The sequence below is a fragment of the Rattus rattus genome, chromosome 18 (genome assembly GCF_011064425.1).
Source record: "Rattus rattus isolate New Zealand chromosome 18, Rrattus_CSIRO_v1, whole genome shotgun sequence".
NCBI lineage: Eukaryota > Metazoa > Chordata > Mammalia > Rodentia > Muridae > Rattus > Rattus rattus.
In genome coordinates, this window is record NC_046171.1 from 24513418 (window position 1) to 24532742 (window position 19325).

At 40.6% G+C, this 19325-nt stretch overlaps 2 protein-coding genes across 7 annotated transcripts in view; both read left to right on the top strand.

Moving 5' to 3' along the window:
* The window catches only part of P4ha1 (prolyl 4-hydroxylase subunit alpha 1), a 1160453-nt gene that overhangs the window by 445220 nt on the left and 695908 nt on the right, over positions 1-19325 (top strand). The gene's annotated exons all lie outside the window — the stretch shown is intronic.
* Positions 1-19325, top strand: part of Lims1 (LIM zinc finger domain containing 1) — a 106342-nt gene that overhangs the window by 55907 nt on the left and 31110 nt on the right. For 2 of the 4 annotated variants that reach the window (XM_032888358.1, XM_032888359.1), the window contains exon 1: positions 2729-3810. The exons of 1 other annotated variant lie outside the window; for it this stretch is intronic. In XM_032888358.1, coding sequence (XP_032744249.1) covers positions 3704-3810 — 107 coding nt within the window. In that variant the 5' untranslated portion in view covers positions 2729-3703. Of the gene's footprint in view, positions 1-2728; positions 3811-19325 lie in introns of those variants that run through there. One more of the 4 variants, XM_032888360.1, reaches the window with a different exon arrangement.

The following is a 19325-nucleotide window of genomic DNA, read 5'->3' on the forward strand; positions in this document are numbered from 1 at the left end:
CATGAAAATAAAAAAATCAATGAAATTTTAAATTTCACTTAGATATTGTGGAATGCTAAGAGCTAAACATTTCAAAACTCTAAGAAACAAGCAGGCAGTCATGAGTTTGAAGACAGCCCGAGATAGCGGTATGATGCTGTCTCAAGAAAACAACTAACTGCCCAATAGTAATACTGTGTTGTTTTGACCATGGAAAGGAGCTCATAGAGCTAATTAATCCATAGAGCAAGGGGGATTAATAAGCCTATGAGATCTCTAAAGGCTTCCTGTCTTTGCCCAAGACATAGTGGGGTAAGGCAGGCACTGACCCTGCTAGAATCATTTTACTAGGCTTACAGGCTGCATTGGCAGAAACCAGGAAGTGAGAGGACTGTCTGTCCTAAGAACTGCCTGGAGTCAAGTATGCTAGGGATCAAGGAGCCAGGGGCAGGCTCCGCCGGCACCAGATAACACACCTCATTTTCTTTGTTTATACTGTTATAAAGGCAGTGGAGCCAGGGAAAGGTTTTTAAGGGTCAATAAATAATCGACCCGCATTTTAAAAAGATCAGTTTGAATAGATTAGAAGATTGGTGGCTGAAAGAAATTTAGAGCAGACAAGAGAGACTTTTCCCAAACAGCATTTGGCCCACTGCTGTGCTAGCAGATAGATACCAAAGAACTCCTAGTGAAGCTTAAAAGACTCACACTGGGAGTTGGAGGTGATCAGAAAAGGGAGAAACAGATACATAGGGAAGATCTAAAGAATTATCTGTAGGGTTCAGAAGGAATCAGTTTGTAGCACTGTTATAAAATGTAGTACTCACATGCATTTTCTGTGAGAAACTTTTATCAGAGTCACAGAAGGTCATCATCCCAGAAGATGAAAGCTATTGGGTCATGGTTAGGCTTACAGAAGAACAGCCTTGCACAGTGCTAGGTAGAACTTTACAATCATTCCAGTCAGGAGCTTAAAACTCAAGAAGAAACTATCAGCATGGATGGCAGTGGCTGATATCACATTAGAGCAGATTGCTCTTTCATGCCTGATCTAGCAAGAATCTAGGAGGCTAGACAAGACAGCATGGTGTGGAAAGTTGTAGTGAGGCCCATGCACCAAACTGCTGCGCAAGAGTAGAGGCCGCTGGGAAACTCTGGCTGGAGCAACTTGGGGTGGAGGTGGTGGGGGTGGGGAGGACCACTGTTCTCTGTAACCAGTAGGAGTAGGAGAAAGTTAGGGGTTTTATGAAGTGATCACTACTGTAAGTGTTCAAGGAAAGGCGAAGAATCCTGCACCGAATGCAAGGCTGAAATGGCAGTCAAATCTTATGACTGCAAAAGTGGAAAGGTTTCTTTGAGTCATGTGGGGAAAAGCACCTGTCTAGGCCTCTCTGTACTGTAAAAATTATATAAAGACGGTTATTTGAAACTGAAAACTTCTTACCTATATTTGAACAGAAGAACTAGGCACAGTTGGTAACTAGTTTTCATTGGGAAAGTGTATTTGAAGAGAAAAAAAGACCTAGATTCTGAGGATATGTAGCTCAGGTCTAGGAGCTGGGGCTGGTAAAATGCTTGATTAACATACAAGAATGCCCAGCCTTGTCTAAACCAGGAAACCAGGAGTAGTTGGTGCACGCATCCTTGAACCTGAGGGTGGAAATGGGGGCTAAAGCATTCGAAGACATCTTTGGCTACCTAATGAGCTCAGGGCCAACCTGAGATACATGAGACCCTGTCTCAAAAAATAAAAAGGGGGCTGGGCATGGTGCTGCACACCTTTAATTCCTGCACTTGGGAGGCAGAGAGTTTGAAGCCAACCTGGTTTTCATAGCAAGTTCCAAGCCAGTAAGCCCAACATAGTAAGACCCTGTCTCCAGAATCGAAACAACAATTAAAAAAGAAGAAAAGACCTTCTGTGTTCTACTGTATTATACACTCTGCTGTGCACTGGGGCTGGGGCTGTGTTTCCTCCTGGCAGTGCTGTAGGCCAGCTTGGAGGCTGAATGCTAGTCAGTAGTGTATTTTCCAGCAGTTTGTGAAATTTTCTTTCAAAGTTGTGGAATGCCCGTTGGTGCCTGTGTGTTCTTACCTAGCTCCCTTTACAGTGTGCAGCAGTATGCATCTGCACAGGTCGAGGAGAAAAGTACCCCCACCTCCTCTCCCTCTCTTCCTCCCTCTGTCCATCTGTCTTCATGAAGACAATGGTTTAAAGAGCCTTCAGCAAAGGCTCAGAATTTAATTTTATTCTTTGTAGCAGTTTCATTGTAGCATACACGTTGACTTACTGAAATTCCTACTTGTCAGCCCAGCCATTTGAAAAGTCAGAGGGTAACAGTTGTCATAGCTTGTTTATTACGGAGCTTGGAACTGGTCTTTTTGTTACTGTTGGAGCTTAGAACTGGTCTTTTTGTTACTGTCTTCACATCCTTCTAACCACAGACTCTACATACAAGATTCATCCCACACAGTTGTGTTTCCTGTGTCGGTAGCTTTCACCAAGCTGTTTCCTTGTTGGCAGTGTTACATCAATTTAAAACAGAGCCAAACACCCACCTCTTTAAAAGTAATGCTACTGGTTTCTTTATGCTATACAAACACATCTTGTTTCTTTTTGAGTAGTGCTTGGTAGTGAACCAAGGTCTTGTACATGCTAACCATGTACTCTTTGATGAACTATACTCTTCAGTTCCTTTTCTGTATTCCTGTTGAGAGCAGTCTAAAACGAGAAGAATGGTACAAACTGTTCAAAGAGAAATTTTAGAACCGTGAATCAAGCTTTTGGCTGAGAACTAGCCAGCAGCCCTGTATTTGTGCTGTGGTGTATGTCCTGAGAGGGACTTAATTGGCCTGGTGGGTGGCACCCTGCCCGTACTGTTCACATATTGCAGCCTGTGACACAGCATTTCCCATGTCCTCTGTGATCGGCAGCCCCTTCACCTTGCTTTCCAAGATCAAATACACAGATAAATATTAGCATTTATAGACTGACAACCTGAGATAAATGTTACCGAGCATAGGTGACTGTGTAAGTTAGGCTTATTCAGAAAGAGTAGGCATAGTATCAGAAAATCATTTAACAGAATTTAGCAGGAGAAACACTCTTCTTCCCATTTATGAATTTTTTAGTAATTTTTACTGGGGAGGGGGTGGCCTAGACACCATCTTCTCTTCTCAGGAGGATTTAGAATGCTGAGAGAGGAAGGAATTGGACTGTTTCCTTTGGAATTCTGCCTCCCCACCACCACCCCCCCAGGGAAAATGTCCCAAAAAGCTCCTGATGACCAGGCACTTCTTTATACTGACAGCTGTCTGTGAAATGTTAATGGATTTCCTGGCAAATAAAACAGGGCAGGACCCTCCTTTAAGCATTACTTTGCTAAAGCTTTCCCCAACTTCAATTCAGAAGACTCTTGGAGAAATTTTATAAAGGAATTGTTCATAAGAAATTTGCTTATTGGTGACCACGTGGGCCATGTGGGTCACTGACTCCCCCTCCCCTAGGTACAGGGCCCAGAGATAAGGCAAGTCATGTCTTGCTGGGGAGGGTGTGTACCAACAAGAAACAGGAAGCTGTGTTTCAACCGACTGGCCTGGCTGCTTTGCCTGGAGCTTTCTAACCCAGAGTCAGGTGTGCTGAGGTCCTTCCGCAGAGGACACTGCCTTTCTGAGCTGGCAACACTCGCCTAGCACAAGTATCCTTAATTGCTGTGCAGAGAAAACTATGACCGCACTACAGCTTAAGGAGCTTTCACAGTCGGGCCTCTACCGGAGAAGGCGAGAGCGTCCTGATAGTCTGAGAGTCAATGGGCTCCCAGAGGAAGAGCTGAGGTGAGTGCAGGGTTGGCTGTGGGTCAAGGTTCCTCCCAGTTGTAGCGGGATTCATAACTTAGTGGATCCCTGTTCTTTGTGATAGGAGCCTTTTTGTGGCACTGGAGTCCTTTCCTACTCCCTTAACTCATCTCCACACCTGGCTAAACTCCTGGTGCATCTCTAGATACAGCCCCAGACTAGCTTTTCAACTGGAAGGAGTTGATTTTCCCTGTGGGCTGGAGGTGGCTGTTTGGTATATCAGAGAAGATTTCCGTGAGAAATTTGACTTTGAGTATGTGTCAGGTAGTTTGCAGTATTTGGTGTGGGGGCTGGGTGATTTTCCTGGGATTCTTTGTTATTGAAGTGATGTAACAAAGAATGCGACTGCTGAAAGTAATTTAGCAATGAAGGCCATCAAAAAGCTGGAAAACAAGTTAGCAAAATATTAGTTGTTTTGGGTTTCAAATTTATCTAAAACCAGCTCGATTTTAGGTTTGTTTGTTTGTTTTTTCTGTAACTGCCAAGAAGTTCTTTTAGATTTGATATTCCGAAAGTCCCTACAGCATTCCCCTGTGAAAGAGGATTTGGATTCATTCTCTCTCTCTCTCTCTCTCTCTCTCTCTCTCTCTCTCTCTCTCTCTCTCTCTCTCTCAAGTGTTCCTGTTTTCCTGCTGACAGAAAGCTGCAGTAAAAAGTAAAAGGAAGCATTTGGAAAAAATAATTTGCTGTATCGAGCTTTAATTTATTCTTTACTATCAGAATATTCTGGTCAGATGGCTGAGTGAGATCTATCCTTGCATATATTCTCAGTTGACAAGTTTTTAAAACTTGTGTTTCGTTATGGTCAGCTATATCACAAGACCTGTACTTTCAGAGAGAAATGCTCATTTGAAAATTATTGATTTTCTCCAATTTTTGGTGATCATGATAACAGAACTGTTGTTGATGCTAGCTAGTGTTCATGCGTTCATTCTTACAATGTAAAGTGACTTAGCAACATTGGCTCTATTAACTTGGAATTCACTGGGTTAAACAGAATTTAAAGGCTTCAGAGTTTGGAGTGTTATGCATTTTACTTGTCATCCCAACCTTTGAGAGGAGCAGTCCAACCCAGGCCTTCACACATGCTAGGCAAGGACTCCCAGCCAGTGAGCCATGTCACCAGTCCAGATTTGTGTACTCAGAATTCAGGAGTGAAGTTAGCAAACAAACAAACAAACCAAAGTTTTCATTTCAGATTGGGGATTCTTAGAATTTCCTGTTTTAAAAATTCAAGATCTGTAAAATATTTTAAACTGTTTTGTACTTATTTTTAGACCTAAAATACCCATGAATAAAATTACTTATGTATTACTTACTACCTAAGAGGTAGTTTATTTATATAGTTACAGAAATCTTTAAAACAACTAGATTTTTATCCCCTAGAATTTAAGTGAAAAAGTAATTGTTAAATGCTGTTTGTTCCACTGGATTAAAGAAAAATATTTTTTCTGCCCGTTCTGGTGATGTAGCTCCTCGGTGATGATAACGCCATTTGTGTTTCTGCTCCTCTTCTCTCCTAATTTGCGGAGAATCACTCTCCATATTTACAGTGCAGTTAAAACAAAGACTAGGTAAGTTTTAGCGTTCCCATAGACTTCTAAATCAATTTAGACAGAGAGGATTTACCCCTAGTTATATTTCTGTATTAGTTAAGAAGAATCAGGAGAGTAAGGAATTTGAAGTCAAGTACCCCAAGTTTAGGTACCTCAGATCTTCTAAATGTGAGTAAAAACAAGTGTGTCTTTTACCAGTGGAGAAATCCTCTGCAAGGCCAGCAGTATACTAGGAATAGTGCAGATACTTATCGTTTATCTCATTTTAATTTGGTACCTACTGTGTGCCAAGTAAAGGTTCAGGAATGAATAAGACATAGCTTCTTTCTCAGGCAACACCTGTTGGCATAGGAACAACAGATGTTTTCCCTAAGAGCGGTGTTTGAGTACATGAAACATCAATTACCTTCCATGTTACCTCACTATTGCTCAAAGCCCAGTTGCACTTTTAACTTTATGCTACATGCTCCCTGTCTTGGCACGTGTGTGAACTCTTAACGAAAGATCTGTAGAGGACTAGAAAGGGCAAAAGCCACTGCCAGAAAACATATTTCTTGTAATTTTAAGTAAAAGACTGGTCTAAAATTAAAAAGTTTTTATAACAACAAAGATTCTATAACAACATGAAAATAAAGCAAGCTTTAAATTTGAAATTGTTTATAAAAGATAAATGTAAAAGATGTCATAACTTTTGACTTTATTGATATTTGTTTTAATGTATTAGATAAGACCTGAAAGTTCCTTTTTGTTGTGTTGTGTTTTTTGAGAGAGTCTCATACTATATAGCCTTGGCTGCCCAAGAATTTCCTCAATAGACCAGGCTAGCCTAGAACTTACAGAGCTGTCAGCCTCTGCCTCATGACCTGAAAGTTACATTGTACCTATATAATGTTCCTAACTGCATTTGGGGACCATGGAGATTCAGGAAATTTAGGAATCATTCTGAGTTTCAGAGTATTGACCTCTTTTTCCCAGAAAAACTTTCCATTTCCAAATAGCATTTCCCATATCACTATGTATGTATCTTTTATTTACTTATTTATTTTTTCATTATATATAAGTGCACTGTAGCTGTCTTCAGACACACCAGAAGAAGGCATCGGATCCCATTACAGATGGTTGTGAGCCACCATGTGGTTGCTGGGATTTGAACTCAGGACCACTGGAAGAGCAGTCAGTGCTCCTAGCTGCTGAGCCATCTCTCCAACCTGTCTGTCTGTCTGTCTGTCTATCTATCTATCTATCTATATATACATTCTTAACATTTTTTTTCTCTAAACCATTTTTCCAAACTGTCTTTTTATGTTTTCTTTTAGGAAACTCAGATGACAAGCACATCCAAACAATTTGCTTTAAAATATTCAAAGTCACATTTGCTTTCCCTCAAGAGATGAGTAAATAACTGATCTAGAGACCTATCCAAATGCAACACTTTGGTGCCTGCTCTATACCATGTTCTAGTGTCTTAGTGAACAGTGACCGCAGGCCAGATCTCACCTACTGCCTAATTGGAGAAGCCCCACAAACTTAGAGGGATTTTATATTTTCAAATGATTAAAAGGAAGGCAGAGGCAGGTGGATCTCTGTGAGTTCAAGGCTAGCGTGGTCTACAGAGCAAGTTCCAGGACAGCCAGGGCTACACAGCGAAACCCAGTCACAAACAAACAAAATCTTCATATGAAAATTACATAGAATTCATATAGCAGTATCAGAACGTAAAGTTTTATTGGGACACATCTGTTCTTTCTGTGGGTCATCTGCGGTGCCTTTGTGCTAAACCGGCACTTGCATCATGATACAGATTGGCATGGCCCACAAAGACAAAAATTTCCTATTTGGCCCTTTACCGAAATCCTCAGGTGATCCCTGGCCTAGTGTTATTATGATCCCAGCTCTCTGCCTCTTTCCTGTAGCCATGCTCCACCCTACCCATTCCTACCACCTACCAGTTGGCTTTATGCATAGATAAAATCAGGACTATGTCAGAACTCGGAAGTGAATAAGAAAAATATCTTATATTCATATTCCTGTAATTTAGAAGCACAGTGAATATGTGAAGGATTTTTTTTTTTTTTTTTTTGTAAAACTTTTTGGGCAAGGTCTTCTTATATCACCCGAACTATCTTAGGTCTCACTACGTAGTCTAAACTGAACCCTAACTTATGGCAGTCTTGGCCTCTCAATGCTGGAGTTCTAGAGGTGAACTACTACCACCCGTGAAATGTAAAGCTAACAGAATATAGCACACAGAGTGTTTTATGTGGATACCGTTCAGCTCACAACAGTGATCTCATACAGTAGAAGGTAGGATTAAGGGTCATTTGTTTTATATATATGAATATACTGTAACTGTCCTCAGACACACCAGAAGAGGGCATCTGATCCCATTACAGATGGTTGTGAGCCACCATGTGGTTGCTGGGAATTGAACTCAGGACCTCTGGAAGAACAGTCAGTGCTCTTAACCTCTGAGCCATCTCCCCAGCTCTGCACTACATTTTTTAAAAAGTCATTATATTGAATCTCAGTAAGGTGCATAAGTTTCTTGTCCAGTTTGATCAATATATCAGTGTATGTACAGTGCCACATCAGTTACAGTCCACAGAGTGTATTCATCATCCCACATCTCTTTACAGCTCTTCCCCATCTTCTTTCCTTTCCTGTGTTCCTAGACAATCTTAATCCATTGTGTCACTACATTAGTTTGCAGTCTTTAGAATTTTATAGCCTTTGTTTTTTTTAAATGTTTTTGTGTATGTGAGTGCTTTGCCTGCATGTTCATCTGTGCACCACATGTATATCTGATGCCCTGGGAGGCCAGAAACAGATATTGGCTCACCTGCACCGGAGTGTTACAGAGCGTTGTTGGCATGTTGGCTCTTCTGTGAGGGCATCAAGTGTTCTTAACCATCCAACCATCTCTCTCACCCCACATTTTTGTTTTGTTTTGATTTCTTAAACTCAGCATATTTATTTTGAGATGCATTCATCTTTGTGCATTTAATTATTGTATCTTATACTATGAACAGACTATTTTGTTGAGTTTGACATTGTATTTATTTCCAGTCTTTGGCTATTTCAAAAAAAGCTGCTAAAAAAATTCATGTACATATTCTTATATGAATGTGTGCTTGTTTCACTTTGGATAGCTAAATTGTTTGGCTGTGTATTTTTTTTTTTCCAGAATAGGCTTAGTCATTTTCTAAACAGATTCACATTAGTAGTGTATACAGTTTCTGATGTTACCACATCCCCACTAACATTTATAATGATCAAAAAATCATTTTGTCAGCTTTTCCATTCTGTTGTTAACCCCACCAAGATTTTAAATGCATTTTTTGACACCTAATTAAGTTGGATGAAGTAGAAACTTAAGGGTTCTTTGGAGGTCAGTTGTGTTGGATGGTATTTTGTTGAGGCAAACACGTGAAGGAGTTTTCCTGAAGTGGACACAGGAAAACACTAAGACTAAGGCAGGCTGATGAAGGAACATTTTACTGAAGCAAACTCTGGAGAGAGGATGTTCTGTTAAAGTAAACATGTGAAAGGACACATGATAAAGGTTTTTTTGTTAACAAGATTAGTTACCTAGAAGTTCTGAGTATACTTGATTTTATCTTAAAAGTTAAGTTTTTAACTTTTTTTTTTTTTTTTTTTTTTTTTTTTGAGAGGTTGGAGAGATGGCTCTGTGGGTAAGAGCACTGACTGCTCTTCCAGAGGTCCTGAGTTCAATATCCAGCAACCACATGGTGGCTCACAACCACTTATAATGGGATCTGATGCCCTCTTCTGGCATGCAAGTGTACACGCAGATAGACCACTAGTGCATAAAATAAATAAATCTTAAAAAAAATTTACTATTGAACCAAAAAGTGAAAGCTAAAGTCTTATGTTTTGCCTGTGGGTGATTAATCTGAAACAAAGTATTTTCTACTTGTTCATAATAGAAATTTGCCAGAAAAAAAATTTAGGTTAAAAAAAAAAAAAAGAAGCTACTGTAGGTTGCAAGTGTTCTAATTTTCTCTGTAAAATACAATTGTCTAGGCACCTTTGGTTGAGTCTGTATTTATTAAAGCTACTTTTATGGAATTGGAGATGTGCTCTTAACAAATTGTAATAGAAAAAAGACGCAGATAAAAAATTAAAATGAATGTGCCTCTAAAGGCATAAATAGCGAGGGTGTGTGAGCAGAGTTATTCGCTGCTGATTAGCAGATGCCTAGCAGTCCAAAGTGTGGGCCTTCTTTTTTGGTTCAGATAATCATTGTAGGCCTTGCAGGCCATTTCCTCTATCCTAACTTCTCAGCTCTACCAGTGTGGGAATGCATCTGGGCAGGAATGTTGGAGAATGAGTGTAGCCCTGTGTGTTCTAACAAACCTTTCTTTGTCCACTTAGTAATGGTGAATGAGCTGGAGTAAAGCCTCCTGATTTTTTTCTACCTCTTTGCTTTGACAGTATAAAATATAGATACAACTCTAGAAACAAAGTATGACTAATGACTAATGGTTCATGCTGCCTAAATTCAAATGAAAATACCAAGTAAAGAGGAAGGTAGTGTGGCTTGTTAAAGTCTGTTTATATGAGCAGTGTATAAGTCTGCTTGTATCCTGTGCCTGGAGGTAATTTGTGCCTACAGAGCTAGTGGCATATTGATTCCTGGATGAGAGAGCATGGACACTGCAACCGGAGTAGTAACAAGACTGGTTTTCTGAACATTATTTGTGCTCAGAGTAATCAAGTATACCAGGAGACCCCACTCCACTCCAGGAAGCAGCCTTGTCTATCACATGGGAATTAAATGTGTAATTATTACAGCAGTGTAAAATTGGAGCTTTACCCCTTTGAATTACTTTTTTAAATTTTTTCTTTCCCTTATTTTTCTAGCATCTTAACTCAATAACTGTTTTTTAAGAAATTTTAAATTAAATTTGGAGTTTAAAGGTATTTTTTTTAGGTTTAAATTAAAATATGAAGAAATGGTTTCATTGTGCATTTGTGAGTGTGTGTGTGTGTGTGTGTGTGTGTGTGTGTGTGTGTGTGTGTGTGTGTAAATCTGGCCTCTCTCCCACATATGAGAGAAAAACATGTGGTACATATCTTTCTGGATTGTTTTATTTAACAGAATGATTTCTAATATTCCAGAGAACATTTATAGATGTTCTCTCTGAAAAAAATCATGGGGTAAAAATCATGTACTTGTTTGTTTTGGTTTTTCACTGACAGGATCTTACTATGTAGCTCTGACTGGCTATGAACTCATTCTTTAGGTTTGCCTCAGATTCCTGTGCTTGTCTCAGCTGCCCTCCTTAGTGCTAGGATTATAGTAATACACCACCACACCCAGCTTATCTACTTGCTTTGTTTTACTTTTCTTTTGTAGTGCTAGGGACCAAATCCAGGGCCTCCTTTGCTACTGAGCTGCAGCAGTAACTGTAGCATTGACAGGGCAGCCTTTTCACTTCCATTCTGTCCATGTCATTTCACTAGTTTATTTGAACCATCTCAGCAGTTCATCATTTGTTTTGTTGCAAGGTCCTCATCTCTTTGAAAATGTGTCTTCTGTCCTGGTTGGTTTTATTGTCACCCTGATACAAGATTAACTATTCTAGGGAACCTCAGTTGAGAAAATACCTCCATCAGGTTGCCTACAGACAGGTGTGGGGAGGCATTTTCTTGATTCATGATTGCTATGGGAGGTCCCAGCTCATGGTGGATGGTGCTACCTTGGGGCAGGTAGTTCTGAGTGTATAAGAAAGCAAATGGAGCAGGCCTGAGGAGTAAGCCAGTAATGCAGCATTTCTCCATGGCCTCTGCCTCAGTACCTGCTTCTGGGTTCCTGCCTCTAGATTCCTGCCCAAATTTCCCTCAGTGATATGACTTGAGAGTTCTAAACAGGAATAAACTCCCTTCTCCCCAAGTTGCTTTTGGTCGTAGTGTTTTATCACAGCAATAGAACCCCTAATTAATACATCTGTGTCTGTTTTTCCTATAGTAGTTATTTGACATTGTGCCAAGTTAGTTTTTTATTAAATTCTTGCTTTTTTTTTTTTTTTTTTTTTTTTTTGTTTTCTCTTTTTTTTTCTTTTTTTGTTGTTTTTTTTTTCTTTTCTTTTTTTTTTTTTGGAGCTGGGGACCCGAACCCAGGGCCTTGCGCTTAGGCAAGCACTCTACCACTGAGCTAAATCCCCAACCCAAATTCTTGCTTTCTTATGTTTGAATTGCTGTGAAAGAGATTGTTTTTACTAATGCTTGATTCAAGGTTCAAGTAAAAGGACCAGGTAGGCAACAGATCATTTAAGTGCATTTGCTGTTTTGAACTAAAATCTCTGATAGCAGTTCTATATAAAAGGCTTGGATTTAATGTCAGGGGGGTGGTGGTGGTGGTGGTGGTGGTGGTGGTGGTGGTGGTGGTGGTGGTGGTGGTGGTGGTGGTGGTAGTTTTTAAAGACCAATTCTTGCACTTGCTATTTAGCCATGTCTTACCTAGACCATGTAGATGAGGCTGGCTTTGAACCTACAATGATACTTCTGGCTCTTTCGGCCTCCTGAGTGGTGTGATTACAGAGGTGAGCTTCCATGATCATCTTTTGGTAGTCTTTAATAAAATGTTAAATGTACACACAAATGTAACCCACATGGTACCTGTATGTGTTCGCAACTCAGTTACAAAGAAACTGAAACAATAGTCATCTGCCTGAGCTCCATAGTATTCTTTCACCAACCGTTTGCTAGATTCTCTCTTGCATACCATTCTAACAGGTTTATGGTTGAGGTGGGAACTGGGGGAACTGGGTGCTAGCTGTCACCACTGCTGTGGCAGCAGAGGACCGGGTTCTATGAATAGAAGGAAGAAGCAATGTCCTCAAGGACTTACACCAGAATGGATAGGAGGAAGCATGCTGAACAGAGTTCTTAGGACACTTGAGTCACTATGTCCTACTAAATTGTATGTAAGAACAAAAAGGACTGATGACAAGTCTCAATTTTGCTGTTATGACTAATGTTAACTCAGCCTGCCCATTGTTGGATTTAATTTTTATGACTGTGGGAGAGGATAGTGGGGAAGGGGAAAAGAGACGACATGTGATATGTCATCTCATGAAAGCTTATATCATAGCAGACATATCTATAGACCATTGTTGTATTGCCTTTTGCATATTGCACTTGGGCTGGTTTTCCCATACACCAAGTCCTGATTACTTTCTGGCAGTGGTGCTTCCTCATCTGCTGAACCAAAGAGAACTCAACGAAGACCTCAAGTTCCTCAGCTGTCCTCTTCTTATGTGTCCTCTGAGAACTCTCTTTGACTGCTTCATTGGACTGTACTTTACTTAGCTACCCATTCTTCCCACTTCTTCCTAGTTTTCAGCAGCAAATACAGCTGTTTTAAGTTTCTAAGTGAGACAAGTTCCTCATGTTGCGTAAAGAGCCCAAAAGTCTGAGAACTTTTCAACTATAGGATCCTTATCACAGGTTTCCTTTGTTGTTGGTCTTAGTTCAATCAGAAAAAAAAAAAAGTGCTTGCTTTTTTAAAGTTTAATATCTAGAAAGAATAACTTATTTTTATGCATGTGTATGTTCCTGTATGACTGTATAGCCTGTGAGTGCAGTGCCTGTAGAAGCAAAAAGAGGGGATTGGATCCCCTGGATCTTGATGTGGGTGCCGGAGACTGAACTCTGGTCTTCTACGTATCTAGAAGAGAGGGTTCTTGTCAGGCTAGCTACCTTTGATAGAAAACTGTTTCTCATAACATTGCTCCTGGCCAGATCTTAGTAGATGTTGGTGTAGCAAAAGAATAGGATGAGCTTCTTAAGAAAGCAAGTCTCACAAGGGCCTAGGTAAGAGTCTTCAAGGGGAAGCTCCCCAACATATACTCATCTCCTACTTCTATCTTGTAAAACTTAAAGAAGAATGCATCCTGCTGATTACTGGGTACCATGGGAGTCCAGCACACTATTGCAAATGCTGTTGGTTGAAATTCCCTGAAGGAACTAGACAGTGGAGAAGCCAAACATTCTGAAGGAATCTGGTTATCTGGGACTGCTCTCTACAAGTCCAGGGAACCAAACCCTGAGGCTTCTCTCCAGTGCCCTCTATTGACACAACTTGAGTGCTGCTTTAAAAAGCTAAGATGTAGGTAGCCAGTGTTCAGCAATATTTCAGTTCCTAGGAGGAAGTGAGTTGCCAGGATTATAGAATACCTCTGGAAAGGGGAAAAGAATTGAACAAAGACCCTCACAACCATGTGACCTGATTTCAGGGGCCAGAACAAAGAGTATTTGAAGAATCTTAAAGAGGCTGCAGCCCAGGCTGTGAATTGGCTGTCAGTATAGTTGCACCATCTGGTCAACATCAGACTCCTAGGGTCTTGTTATATCCTTTCCACAACATCTTTTATCACATTTGTGATAAAAATCTGAGCTGTGGCAGCTAAAATAATTATTTGCCTTTCTCTGTACATCACAAAATTTAAAGCTCATAAAAGGAAGGAACCATTTTGACTTTGGCAAAAAAGATATTTCAGTTTCTCTAATTCTGGTAGATGTACATTCTGTATCAAGAAAGTAACTGAAAATAAGAGATACGTGAACAGGAAAGACTTTTGAATGACGTGTTTTACTTCTGTTCATTTATACTGAAGTTGTCATGCTTCTCTTTTTTCTTATCAGTGAGTAGGGCTCAAATTAAGTTTAGTCAAGAATAAAAACTCCCACTATCTTCCTGTCACAGTGTAGCTGGCAGTTGTACTCAGTGAGAAAGCCTCTGCTGAGTCAGAACTAAACTAAGAATGTACCTTAGAGCCTGACAGGCTGCTGGGCACCATATCCATATAAAGAGCTCCCAAGTGAGCCAAAGTGTTTCCCTGGTAACGTGGGCATCTCTTAGGTCAACACAGCTAAAAATACCCTTCTTCTATATTTGGAGCTTTCTCAAATGTGGCTTTGTATCTTTCTAAAAGATACAAAGGTGATAATGCATTAATTCATCGTGATAGGAATTAAAAGGCGTTATGGGCAATAAAAGAATCACTAGAAGACTAGTTTCTAGGAAAAATATTTTTTAAATCATAGCAAAGCCTCCTAACCTCTGAGGGAAATATTAAGACTTTAAATTAATCAAACAACTCCAAATTTGTGTGGGGCTTCAGGAGTTCACTGCAGTGATTGTAGTTAAGGGAACTGTCTTTTATGCACCATCTTGCTAAAGACCTTGAGCTGTACAGGTATCAGGAGGGGTAGTACCTGACAATGTTGGCCCTCTGCCTCTTAGCCGAATGTTTGATGGAATACTGAGAGGGTGTTCAGAGCCATCCACCTTTAGACAGAGACTAAGAGATCCAGCTTTCAGTCACTTGCGTACAGAACACAGTATTTGGTCCCTCTAAAGTCAAGCTCATTGAACAGGATGTGGAGTCCCTAGCTGAGGAGGTTCTTTGACAGTTATTTGTTCTCTCTAGCGTATGTAAAGCATTGTTGGGTGACAGAGAAGTGTAAACCCAACTTACAAAAGGAAATGTGCAGGCTGTTCACCCTGCCCCAGCCCCCCACTTGTTCTGCCATTAATGGTTATGATATTTTTCTATATATTTGGTAGCTTCCCAGATGTACTCTTAACTCCTTTTCACAGTAGGTTGATTACCTGTATGGTAAGGATTTGTCATCGTAGAGAAAAGGCAGCTGTTTGGTACTGTTGTTTTTAGGGAAGGGTGGGTGCTGTTACTTTCTCTTGACACAGTTTTCAGAATGTTAATGTCAGAGAGGGTCATGGAGAAAGGGTAAGCTTGATTCATTTCTGCCTCTCTCCTCCACTCTCCCTAGCTAAGGTATCTTTTACACACTCACATCTTTTGTGAGTAAGATTTTGTTATGTGAATCACTTAGAAGTGCTTCGTGAGAAATGGACCCCAAAGTGAGCTATCATTACTTGTTAAACTGGTTAAGGTTGGGGAGCTGCAGTATTGGTTTACATTATGTAGGCCAGTTTGGGGCAGAGATTTCTGATATTGTGGAGCTGGCACACATGGCTCTGTCTGTCACAGGCCCTTGCAGCCCTGTGCTATATCCTGCCCATGGTTTCTGAGTGGCCTCTCTATTCTGCAGACACCAGAGAAGGAGGTTTTGCTGCACCTGATAGTGGCAGATTTACTGTATTTGAATTATTGATTATAGGACAAAGTGTGCACCTACTTCCTGACAAGTTTCCAGCCTGTGGTTGAATATCATCACACTCACTTCCTTATGAATATTTCTTTAAACATCGTAAGGTCTGCTACATGATATTATATAGCTATGACATCACAGCTACTGCCTTCATTTTATGTTTTATTTCAGTGGTCAATTCTTAGGCACAATTATATGTAACTAACATTACACCAGGCATCTGGGCACAATTCTATGTAACTAGCATTACACCAGGCATCCGGGCACGGGGCATCAGTGGTGCAGGGTTGGCAGCTGGTACTTTAATCCAGACATTTCGTATTTTCGTGTTGTTAAATGATTTTTCTGGGTTATTTAGTTAACATACAGTAAACTTGCTGGGCAGTATCAGCTCACACCTTTAGGCCTAACACCCGCAAGGCAGAGGCTGTGGAATCTGAGTTGGAGGCCAGCCTGGTCTGCAGAGTACATTCCAACAGAGAGAAACCCTGCCCCAACAAAACAAGCAAATAAAGCATACAGTAAAGTCAGAGTGCTCTGATCTCCTCTTAATAACCGTAGTAAACAATAAAGACAAGGCAAAAGGCATATTAACTGAAAATTCATCCATTTCTGCTTGACCTTTGCCTGCTTCCTTATTGTCCTGAAAGAAAACATATTACATTTGTCCTGTGTCCTACAAACTGGAAATGTCCCCGTATCTGTTCTCTCACTTGTATTGTTTTCAGTAGTCCCAGGAAAATCAGATGAAATTTTCCATTTAAGCCAAATAGAGAATTATAGGGAAGTAGTTCATTCTGCTAAGTAGTAATTTAACTAGGCCATGTTAGTGATTTGAATACCCCCATATGGCACCAAAATCTTTTGTAGCAATTGAAGAGGCTTCATCCTAGTGGTAGTTGTTGCTAAGTTCTTAGTTTAGTGATGGATTTAGAATAAATAAGCAGTTTCTAACTGTCCCGTTCTGCAGTCATCACTCACTGTGGGGTGGGATGGTTCCAGAGCACTTCCCTCCACCTCCACCTCTGCTGGTACCATCCTGCCCAGGGAGTAGCAAAGTCTGTGGTTGCTTGGGCCCCTTAGAAAATGGCCTTGTCCTTGCATACAATTTACTCAAGTCTTTCATTTTAAATCATCTCTTTCTATACTATACTACCTAATACACAGTAGGATGGATGGATGGGTGGATGAATAATAATGACGTGTAAAAGCTAAACTTTCACTACAAATTCAATTACTTTTGCATTTGTGCCAGTGTGTTTGCATGTTTATGGTGGGATGGTAGACATGTGGGCACAGGTATGTGGAAGCCAATGGCCAACCTCAGAAGTTGTCGTTCTTGATTTTATTTTCTTTTATGTATGTTTACATGTGTGTGTGCACATGGGTATATAAGTAGAGACATGCATGTAGAGACACAGGTTAATATTTGGCATCATCCTCAATTATTCTTTGAGATAGATAGGTCTCTCAGTTAACCCCAGAGCTTGTTGATCTCTTGGTCTCATGGCCAGCTTATCCTCTCACCCAACCCCCACCCCTGTCCCTCCCAATCTCAGTTTCTCTCTCTTCACCCAGTTCTGTGCACAAGCGCACGCGCGCGCATGTGTGTGTGTGTGTGTGTGTGTGTGTGTGTGTGTGTGTGTGTGTGTGTGTGTTTGGTTTGAGACAGTGTCTCATAGCCCTAGCTGTCCTGGAACTCAATACATGTACACCAGGTTGGCTTTGAACTCTCATCAGAGATCCTCGTGCCTCTGAGCTAAGATTAAAGGTGTGCATCACCATGCCTGACCTGCTTAGAAATCTTGTAGGAGAGGGGGAAGACCTCATGAGCCTCTTTCCCTTCCATGGCAGAAAGCTCAGTCTTTTGCAGATCTTTTTGAAGTAGTCCTGGCTGCTCACAGTGCAGGAGAGCACTAGTCACATGCTTAGCGGACAGCATTCTACATACAGTCTTTCACTGCTCACCAGTGAGACCACCTGTGTTTGGTGGCCAGAGGCATGACATGAGGTTGGGTCCAGCCTGAACTACGCATGCCATACTAGGCTTTATAGCAAGATCCTGTCTTAATTACCTAGATTCAATCCCAGCCCTGCCTCCATCCCCAAAAGCTGCTTTGGTACCTCTGCTTATGAATATGTTCAAATTTTAAGTATTTAAACTCCTAAGAACAGCTGTGATGCTTCGTATGACATCTCTAAATATGCTGTTTGGATCTTTGGCCACTTGGGCTACAGTCATGAAGTTAGCAGACTGGTGAACTCAGAAGATTTGCAGCTGTATTCATGTTATACTGGAGTGCACTAGGTGTGTAGTTTGGTCTCAACAAAACATTAGACATAACCACTGTTTTATCTAGGTTTGTATTGTTGCAATTAACACTATGACCAAAAGCAATTTGGGAAGGAAAGGGTTTATTACAGCTTGGATGTCAGGGGAGGAAGTTAAGGCAGGAACCTGGAGCCAGGAAATGAAGCAGAGGCCACTTACACATGTGGACATCAGAGGACAGCTTTTCTCTTTCTACTGTCTAAGGTCTGGAAAGAAAATTCAGATTATCAGGCTTGGCATCAAGCTCCCAATAAGCCATCTCACCAGCCCATCAATAGCTTTTATATCTATCAATGACAAAACTTCAGGGAAAAGGAATCAAGAAAGCAATCTGATTTACAGTAGAGGAGATAAAATAGGGAAGGATCGTGAGAGAACGATCTAGGAAAACATTTAGCCACCACTTACCATGGGAAGAATAATGAAAATCACCAAGCATAAGGGGGCTGGAGAGATGACTCAGTGATTGAGAGCACTGACTGCTCTTCCAGAGGTCCTGAGTTCAATTCCCAGCAACCATCTGTAATGGGATCTGATGCCCTCTTCTGGTGTGTCTGAAGACAGTGACAGTGACAGTGTACTCACATACATAAAATAAGTCTTAAAAAAAAAAAAAAAAAAGGAAAGAAACTCACCAAACACTAATGAAAGAGACTAAAAGGTCCCCAAATTAGAAAGTCATGTATCTCATCATGAGTTGTAATGTCTATAGAAACCCTTATGACCAACAAGTTCAGTTCCTGTCAGGATACCACTGGGGCTTAGAGACATGGCTCAGGGAGCCCTGGCTACTCTTTTAGACAACCCAGGCTCAACCTGGTACTCATATGGTGACTCACAACTGTAACTCCACCCCAGAGGATCTGATTCCTTCTGTCCTCCAGTGGTATATAGACATATATGCAGACAAAATACCCATACGCATAATATAAATAAAAACTTACAAATGCCAGCTGGAGGACACCTTTTAATCCCTGAATGTGGAAGACAGAAGCAGATGGATCTCTGAGTTCAAGATCTCTGGTCTATAAAGTGAGTTCTAGGACATCCAGGCCCACTACACAGAAAAACCTTGTCTCCAAAAAATATATACACCAGTGACATTATCTGCAAATGTAGAAAATGTACTCCTAAAATTTGGATTGATCGACACAGACTGTCAAATGGCTGAAGCAGTCCTGAGCAGAAAGAGCAAAACTGGAAGCATTAGTGACCTAAGTAACATGGCTCTGACGTAAAACAGACTCAGACTAATAGAACAGACTGCAGAACACAAATAATGCATGTATTTACCACCAACTGACTTTCAGCCAAGGTAGTGATAATATGCCATGTATATACACAAACAATACATACAAATTTGTCTTTATCAGAGAAATTACTACTCAAATGATATAAAATGGGAGCTCAAGAGACGGCTCACAGTTAAGAGCCTTTTCTGCTTT